General features: G+C 43.6%; 1 protein-coding gene across 1 annotated transcript in view; it reads right to left on the reverse strand.

The window, feature by feature from the left end:
* LOC117340666 (scavenger receptor cysteine-rich domain-containing group B protein-like) overlaps positions 1 to 10156 on the reverse strand; it is a 33038-nt gene extending 22882 nt beyond the window's left edge. The window contains exon 1 of the mRNA XM_033902433.1: positions 10108 to 10156. Coding sequence (XP_033758324.1) covers positions 10108 to 10156 — 49 coding nt within the window. The remainder of the gene's footprint in view (positions 1 to 10107) is intronic.
* Between the last annotated feature and the right edge of the window lie 487 nt (positions 10157 to 10643).

Below are 10643 nucleotides of genomic sequence, written 5' to 3' on the forward strand. Positions count from 1 at the left end.
CCAACCCCTCCTTACCCCCCCACCACCCTACATACCCCTCCCACCCCAACAAATCAACCCTCCCACACAACTTCAGACCCACACCAAAACCACCCCTCCCCACACAAATACTACCCCACACACAAAAACTACAAACCCTTCACACACAAAACTTCGTACCAGCCCCACCCACAAATACAGACCCTCCCCACAACAAAAGACCCTCCACACTCAACTACAGTACCCTTAACACACAACAACTACACTACCCTCCACACACAACTACAGTACCCTTCACACACAACAACTACACTACCCTCCACACACAACTTCAGTACCCTTCACACACAACAACTACACTACCCTCCACACACAACAACTACAGTACCCTTCACACACAACTACAGTACCCTCCACACACAACAACTACAGTACCCTTCACACAACAACTACAGTACCCTCCACACACAACAACTACAGTACCCTCCACACACAACAACTTCAGTACCCTTCACACACACAACTTCAGTACCCTTCACACACAACAACTACAGTACCCTTCACACACAACCACTACAGTACCCTTCACAAACAACCACTACAGTACCCTCCACACACAACTACTACAGTACCCTCCACACACAACAACTACAGTACCCTCCACACACAACAACTACAGTACCCTCCACACACAACTACTACAGTACCCTCCACACACAACTACTACAGTACCCTCCACACACAACAACTACAGTACCCTCCACACACAACAACTACAGTACCCTCCACACACAACAACTACAGTACCCTTCACACACAACAACTTCAGTACCCTCCACACACAACAACTACAGTACCCTCCACACACAACAACTTCAGTACCCTTCACACACAACAACTTCAGTACCCTTCACACACAACTACTACAGTACCCTCCACACAACTTCAGTACCCTTCACACACAACAACTACAGTACCCTCCACACACAACAACTACAGTACCCTTCACACACAACCACTACAGTACCCTCCACACACAACAACTACAGTACCCTCCACACACAACTACAGTACACCCACACACAACAACTACAGTACCCTCCACACACAACAACTACAGTACACCCACACACAACAACTACAGTACCCTCCACACACAACTACAGTACACCCACACACAACAACTTCAGTACCCTCCACACACAACAACTACAGTACCCTCCACACACAACAACTACAGTACCCTCCACACTCAACAACTACAGTACCCTTCACACAACTTCAGTACCCTCCACACACAACAACTTCAGTACCCTTCACACACAACAACTTCAGTACCCTTCACACACAACAACTTCAGTACCCTTTTACCACAATACACGACCCCACCAACCGCCCCACACAAACAAAACAGCCCTTACCACAAAACACGACCCCACACCCCCCTACAGTACCCCCACACACAAAAACAAGACCTCCACACACAAAATACGTACCCCCACACCAACCTACGTACCCTCCACAACCAATTCAGACCCCCCCACAACAACCAAAACCCCCACCCCAAAAAACCAACCCTCCACCACAACTACTACAGCCCCCACACACAAAACCCCAAACCCCAACACAAAACATCCCCCCACACAAACACACAGAACCCCCCAACACAAAAACGCTTACCCCCCACACAAAACAGTCCCTCCACAACAACAACTACGTCCCCCAACACAAAAACTACATACCCCCCACACCAACAACCAAAATCCCTCCAACCCCCACAACCCCGAACCCCCCCACCAACAATGCGTACCCCCCCCACACAACTACATACCCCCCCAAACCAACTCAGTACTCTCCACCACAACTTCATACCCTTCACACCACAACAATACGAACCTCCACCCACCAATACGTACCCCCACACACAACTCGTACCCTTTACAAACCCAAACACAGTACCCACACCCAACACAAAAACCCCCACACACAAACAGCACCCCCACACCAAACGCCCCCCACAACACAATACAGACCCCCCCACCCAAACCCGACCCCAAACCCCCAACAACCAGGACCCTCACACCAAAAAAACAACCCCCCACCAAAAAAACACCCCCACACACAACACGACCCCCACCACAAAAACACCACACCACACACAACCAAAAAAGAACCCCCACACACAAAAACTAAGTCCCCCCCCACCAACCAGTACCCCCCCAAAACAACTTCAACCCCCAACACAAAACAAGTACCCCCCACACCAACAGTACCCCCCACCCCAAACAACTTGTAACCTCCACCAAACACACAGTACACCCCCCACAACAAAAACCCTCCCACACAACAACAAGCCCCTCCAACCCCCAACAAATACAGTACCCCCCACAACCCACACAGTACCCCCCCCAACAAACAACTAGAGTACACCCACACACAACAACTACAGTACCCTCCACACACAACTACTACAGTACCCTCCACACACCCTCATTCCCTCCACCAAAAAACCACACAGTCCCCCCACACAAACAACTACGTACCCCCCCACCAAAAACACAGACCCTCCCACAAACACGTACAACCCCACCAACCCTACATACCCTCCCCACCACAAAAAACATACACCCACACACAAAAAACTCAGTACCCCCCCACACCAACTACTTTTTTCCCCTCCCACCACAAAACCAATACACCCCCAAAAAAAAATCAGTACCCTCCACACACAACAACTACAGTACCCTCCACACACAACAACTACGTCCCCCACACCAAACAGTACCCCTCCCAAAAACAACTACGTACCCTCCAAACCCAATACAGTACCCCCACACAACAACACGTCCCCCCCACACAAAACTATACAGACCCCCACAAAACAACTACGTCCCCCCCCCAAAAAAAATACAGTCCCCCCACACACAACAACTACAGTACCCTCCCACACAACTCGTACCCTCCCCAACAAAACTACAGTACCCCCCCACACAAAAAACTTCGTACCCCCCAAAAAAAAACAAATCAGTACCCCCCCACACAACTACAGTACCCTCCACACAAAACTAATCCCTCCACACCAAAAAAACTACGTCCTCCACAACAACAACTTCATACCCCCAACCAAATAAGTAAACCCCCACAAACAAAAACTACAGTACCCCCCACAACAATACATACCCCCCAAAAAAACTACATTTCCCCCCACACAATACAGTACCCCCACCACAACAAATACAACCCCCCCACCAAACTCATACCCCCCACCAAAAACACAAGTCCCCCCCACCCAACTATAAAAGTACCCTCCACCACAAAAACAGTAATCTCCCACCCCAATAAGTCCCCTTACACACAAAAACTTTATACCGCCACCCAAAAACTACAGTACCCCCAACACAACAACACACACCCCCACAACAACAACACACACCCCCACACAAAACACAACCCCAACACCAAAAACCCCAACCCACACCAACACAGACCCCACACAAACAAATACGTCCCCCCCACAACAACTACAGTAAACCCCCAAACCCCAAAATAAGCCCCCCCCCCACACAAAAATCACACCCTCCCCAAACCCCAAAAACTACTACCCCCCACACACTACATCCCTCCCACACAAACAGTACCCCTCCACCCAAAACCCAATACCCCTTTAAACAACAACTACAGTACCCTCCCCAAAACAAATACTCAGTACCCTCCCCAAAAACCACCAAAAACCCCCACACACCCAAAAAACTACAGACCCTCCAAACCCCAAAAACTAAGTCCCCCCCACACAAACAGTACCCTCCAAAACCAAAAAACTCAGTAACCTCCCACACAACTCATACCCCCCCACACACAACAACTTCAGTACCCTCCACACACAACTACAGTACCCTCCACACACAACAACTACAGTACCCTCCACACACAACAACTACAGTACCCTCCACACACAACAACTTCAGTACCCTCCACACACAACTACAGTACCCTCCACAAACAACAACTACAGTACCCTCCACACACAACTACAGTACCCTCCACAAACAACAACTACAGTACCCTCCACACACAACAACTACAGTACCCTCCACACACAACAACTACAGTACCCTCCACACACAACTACAGTACCCTCCACACACAACAACTACAGTACCCTCCACACACAACTACTACAGTACCCTCCACACACAACTACAGTAATCTCCACACACAACTACAGTACCCTTCACACACAACAACTTCAGTACCAGCCACACACAACAACTACAGTACCCTCCACACACAACAACTACACTACCCTCCACACACAACAACTACACTACCCTTCACACACAACAACTACAGTACCCTCCACACACAACTACAGTAATCTCCACACACAACTACAGTACCCCTTTAACACAACAAACAGTACCCCCACACAAAAACAGTACCTTCAACACAAACAAAAACACACCTCCCCCCAAAACCAACAAAACACCCTTTACCACAACAACTCATACCCCCCACACACAACTCGTAATCCCACACAACTACAGTACCCTTCACAACAACAACTACAGTACCCTCCACACACAAACCCTTCATACCCTTACACACAACAATCAGTACCCCCCCACACAATACATAAACTCCACAACCCAAACAGTACCCTTCACAAAAACAACTACATACCCCCCCACCCAACTAATACCTTACACCAAACAATACGCACAACCCACAAACCCCTTTAGCCCCCCACACACAAACTACGTACCCCCCCAAAACAAAAACTTCGTAACCTTCACACACAAAAATACGTACCTTTAAAACAACAAATAAGTACCCCCACACAAACTCAGTCCCCAACAAACAACTACAGTACCCTTCACACACAACAAATACAGTACCCTCCACACACAACTACAGTACCCTTCACACACAACAACTACAGTACCCTCCACACACAACTTCAGTACCCTCCACACACAACTACAGTACCCTCCACACACAACTACAGTACCCTCCACCCACAACAACTTCAGTACCCTCCACACACAACTACTACAGTACCCTCCACACACAACTACTACAGTACCCTCCATACACAACTACAGTACCCTCCACACACAACAACTACAGAACCCTCCACACACAACAACTGCAGTACCCTCCACACACAACTACAGTACCCTCCACACACAACAACTACAGTACCCTCCACACAACTTCAGTACCCTCCACACACAACAACTACAGTACCCTCCACACAAAACTACTACAGTACACCCACACACAACTACAGTACCCTCCACACACAACAACTAGAGTACCCTCCACACACAACAACTACAGTACACCCACACACAACCACTACAGTACCCTCCACACACAACAACTAGAGTACCCTCCACACACAACAACTACAGTACCCTCCACACAAAACTACTACAGTACCCTCCACACACAACTACAGTACCCTCCACACACAACCACTACAGTACCCTCCACACACAACAACTACAGTACCCTCCACACACAACTACAGTACCCTCCATCACAACCACTACAGTACCCTCCACACACAACTTCAGTACCCTTCACACACAACAACTACAGTACCCTCCACACACAACAACTACAGTACCCTCCACACACAACTACAGTACCCTCCACACACAACTACTACAGTACCCTCCACACACAACTACAGTACCCTCCACACACAACAACTACAGTACCCTTCACACACAACAACTACAGTACCCTCCACACACAACAACTACAGTACCCTCCACACACAACTTCAGTACCCTCCACACACAACAACTTCAGTACCCTTCACACACACAACTACAGTACCCTCCACACAACTTCAGTACCCTCCACACACAACTACAGTACCCTCCACACACAACTTCAGTACCCTCCACACACAACAACTTCAGTACCCTTCACACACACAACTACAGTACCCTCCACACACAACTACAGTAATCTCCACACACAACTACAGTACCCTTCACACACAACAACTACAGTACCCTCCACACACAACTACAGTACCCCTCCACACACAACAACTACAGTACCCTTCACACACAACAACTACAGTACTCTCCACACACAACAACTTCAGTACCCTTCACACACAACAACTACAGTACCCTCCACACACAACTACAGTACCCTTCACACACAACAACTACAGTACTCTCCACACACAACAACTTCAGTACCCTCCACACACAACAACTACAGTACCCTTCACACACAACAACTACAGTACCCTCCACACACAACTACAGTACCCTTCACACACAACAACTACAGCACAATCCACACACAACTTCAGTAATCTCCACACACAACTACAGTACCCTTCACACACAACAACTACAGTACCCTCCACACACAACTACAGTACCCTCCACACACAACAACTACAGTACCCTTCACACACAACAACTTCAGTACCCCCACAAACAACAACTACAGTACCCTTCACACACAACTACAGTACTCTCCACACACAACTTCAGTACCCTTCACACACAACTACAGTACTCTCCACACACAGCTTCAGTACCCTTCACACACAACAACTACAGTACCCTTCACACACAACAACTACAGTACCCTTCACACACAACAACTAGAGTACCAGCCACACACAAAACTACAGCACAATCCACACACAAAACAACAGCACCATCAACAATAAGTGCGTTAACCTTCTCACACAACTTAACTACAGTACATCCACACACAAAACTACAGTACCATTCACAATAAGTACGGTAACCTCCTCACACAACTTAACACAACTTACCTACAGTACATCCACACAAAACAACTACTACCTTCCAATAAACATCGACACAGTTATAAGGTATAAAACTATGTTATTTGATTCATGTGTAGAACTAGTAATATTTACAAATACTTTCAATTACGCCCCGGCTCACAGTAATACTATAAATATACATACAGGTAACATTTCTTTGAGAATTACACATGCTGTATAGTTACCATTAATTGTACTCTTGTCTGGATCATCGCAGACGACAGCACCATGGAGTCCATAGGCATAGGGATATTTTCCAAAATCATATCCGCAACTGCAGACGGTGAGGTTTGCTTCTAGGCCGTTGCAGTAAAAATTGCTTTTCCATACAAGTGTTTGAGTGTAGTTGACGTAAAGTGCTGAACTTGTCACAGTTTCACCACTGTTTTAAATGTGACGTAAAGAGAGTTGGCATTTTAAAACAAGTTTGAAAGATTTTCAGGAGAAACAACACAAAAAAAATCAACCAATATTCACGTTCAAGGAACAGTATAACGTCACAACAAGGTCTCTCCACCTGATGTAGCGTAGCCATTTCAAAATAGGATATTTGACAAAAAAACTTATTTTGCCAGTCATACTTGTAGTTTGTTCAACCTGATGTATCATGTTTATATTACGAAGGAAAAATTAAGTATCAATCATGTCTATTGATGACAAATAAAACATATTGAAAAAGGCTGTTTACGTTATTTTTTGTGTTATAATTTACATCGCCTGATAACTACATGTATCTATCATTGTTGGTGTTATAATTTACATCGCCTGATAACTATAATGTATCTATCGTTGTTGATGTTACAATTTACATCGCCTGATAGCTATAATGTATCTATCGTTGTTGGTGTTATAATTTACATCGCCTGATAACTATAATGTATATATCATTGTTGGTGTTATAATTTACATCGCCTGATAACTCTCATGAATCTATCATTGTTGATTTTATAATTTACATCGTCTGATAGCTATAATGTATCTATCAGTGTTGGTGTTATAATTTACATCGCCTGATAACTACAATGTATCTATCATTGGTCTGTTATAATTTACATCGCCTGATACATATAATGTATCTATCGTTGTTAGTGTTATAATTAATATCGCCTGCTAACTATAATGTGTATACATCATTGTTGACGCTGCAGTTTACATTATCTTAAATCAGTAATTGTCTCCCTTGTTGACGCTAATTGTATAATCCATACACTGCATCTCATGATTTGCGCTGTATGCCTCTTTGTTGACGCAATAATTCCCATCGCATGAGTACTACATTATAATTTACATTTGTATCTATTGTATCTGAATGTTGACGTTTGAATGTTTTTTCCTTCTGGTATCTGTCCCGGTATATCATATGTATAATGCTTATTTTCGGGGGGAGTAAATTTCGCGATTTCTATATGTAAACTATACGCTTGGGGGTAATTTTTTGCGATCGATCCACTTTCGCTTGTAGTTCAAGATTACGCAAATTTATATTAAAATAATTCGCGTCGGGGACATTTTCGCGAACAAAAGGAGTCCGCGTAATTAGCGTAAATTTTCCCCTCGCGTAAATTTCAACGTTTACAGTATTTAGTCTTTTTTGTGTCATACGTGATTGATTGACCTTTCACACAAGTTTTGCATGATCATGTCAATCTCCAAATTCATAAAATAATATCTACTCACGTGAAATTCAGTTGCCTGCAGATGACACGCGCGTTTTCTCGGTCGAAATAGGAATTAAATGCCACTGTTCCCCAGTAGCCAGCATAGAATATTTCCACTATGCCATCAGATGGTGTACGTCCATTTACCAACCGAACTGGGACTGAAAATAAACCAAAAATTGAAACTATTAGATACTTATTGGAACATAGTTAGGGACAGATAAAGTCACACCAAGTGATATATTATGACATTTACATCAAGTGACATCTAATGAAAGTAACATCGAGTGACACTCAGTGAAAGATACACCCAGTTCCATCTTATGACAGTTACATTAAGTGACAAAATACAATCACATCAAACGAAATCTAAATACAATCACATCAAACGAAATCTAATGACAGTTACATCGAGTGACATCGAATGACAGTTACATCGAGTGACATCGAATGACAGTCATATAAAGTGATATCTAATGACAGTTACATCAATTTGGGGATCGGTGTTTTCTAATCAAGCTTACTTTTGGATTTTTGTTCTTGGTCAGACTACATGTATATTAGGTGTTATTTACTAAAACAACACGTGTTCTTACTATCACAACACAGCTCAGATAAACACAGGTAAACACAGCTAAACACAGGTAAACTGACTGACTGAACAGTTATAAATATATAAACCAATGCAGTAAAACATTAATATCAATGAAATAAATAAAAGACCGATAGGTCTTAACGGTCATCTGACTTAATCAGACCCTTAGAACTATTGAAGTATAAACACTCGCAGTATAGTGGTATTATAAAAAATTGGGATTATGCAATACTATGTTGACTATGACGGCCATCTTTGATTAATGAGCAATCCGAAAACATATCAACACTTGATCAGGACCATCAAGTTTGAGTTGAAACCAACTGTTGTAACTTAAGAAGTCTGAAATATCTTTTTCAAAATGACAGTCTTGGCGGCCATCTTGGATTTCAGACATACCTGAAAGATAACAACTATTTGTCAGGACCATCTCAGGATATTTTCAGGCAAGTTCAAGCGCAGTCCCACTGATGGGCCTGGTGAAGCTTATGGACGGCTGACAGCGGACGACGACGGACGAAGCATATTGGCTATGTTTAGTTCATGTTTCATAAAAGCAAACATCAATACCAATGTAATAAAAAGCACCTATCTCCTAGATAAATGGGAATACATTATCATGTACGCGCCCATTTAAAGTGTATAGTTGATATAATATGTGAACTGACAGACTGTTCAGATGTGACCAAACCTGGCCAAGATTTGAAAATGGAATGGGAAAGTTGGTCAGACTGGTCTGATGTTTAGTCTGCCAGTTGGCTATACTGAAATGAACCGTGACATGCAATGACAGTTTTAATCGAGTGACATCTAATGGCAATCACAAATCATGACATAAAATGGAAATCACACCAAGTGACATCTAATGACATCCACATCGAGTGACATCTATTTGATTCCTTACTATCCATACTTTTGATAGATACATTTAAACGTTTGATGAATGTTTCTTGAATATTTGAAACTGTGGTCAAATTTTCGACGAAAGAGAAGTAAAGGCTTTAAATTATAATGCAGATGTTGTAGCTGTTAAATATACTTACCGTTCGTATCCTCGAATGGCGTGTTCACTACATATAACACCTGCGGCATACGCGCCTGCTATGAAAGGTTCCCTAAATCGGTATTCGCACTCTGTTAAGTGATCTTCGGATCCTGTGCATGCTACATTGTCCATCACATAAGGTTTTGTGCCCTTACCAAATGGTAAATCGATCACTCCCACACCATACCTAAAACATCCAATCAACGATTTTGAGGGAATTTAAATACATTACGAATTACATAAATACCATAAAAGTCCTGCTTATCAGACAAAAAGGTATATCAACGTACCTCTTAAAGACTCTAGATGTCGTATTATTAATATAGATAATTAATAAAATGAGCCTGCTGTTTAAAGGTCGGAGCTTAAGTGTGTGCCTTCATTTCTTATATCATTAACATGGAAATATATTTCCATATACGACATGAAGTCAGACGTGTTTAATGCGTAGATATGTCTAGTAGTTCTTGTGTTACCGTAAAGCCCATATCAGATTAGTACTAAACCCGGAGTCAACCTAGATTTGTATGGTGA

Source organism: Pecten maximus, chromosome 2 (genome assembly GCF_902652985.1).
Source record: "Pecten maximus chromosome 2, xPecMax1.1, whole genome shotgun sequence".
In the NCBI taxonomy this organism is placed as follows: domain Eukaryota; kingdom Metazoa; phylum Mollusca; class Bivalvia; order Pectinida; family Pectinidae; genus Pecten; species Pecten maximus.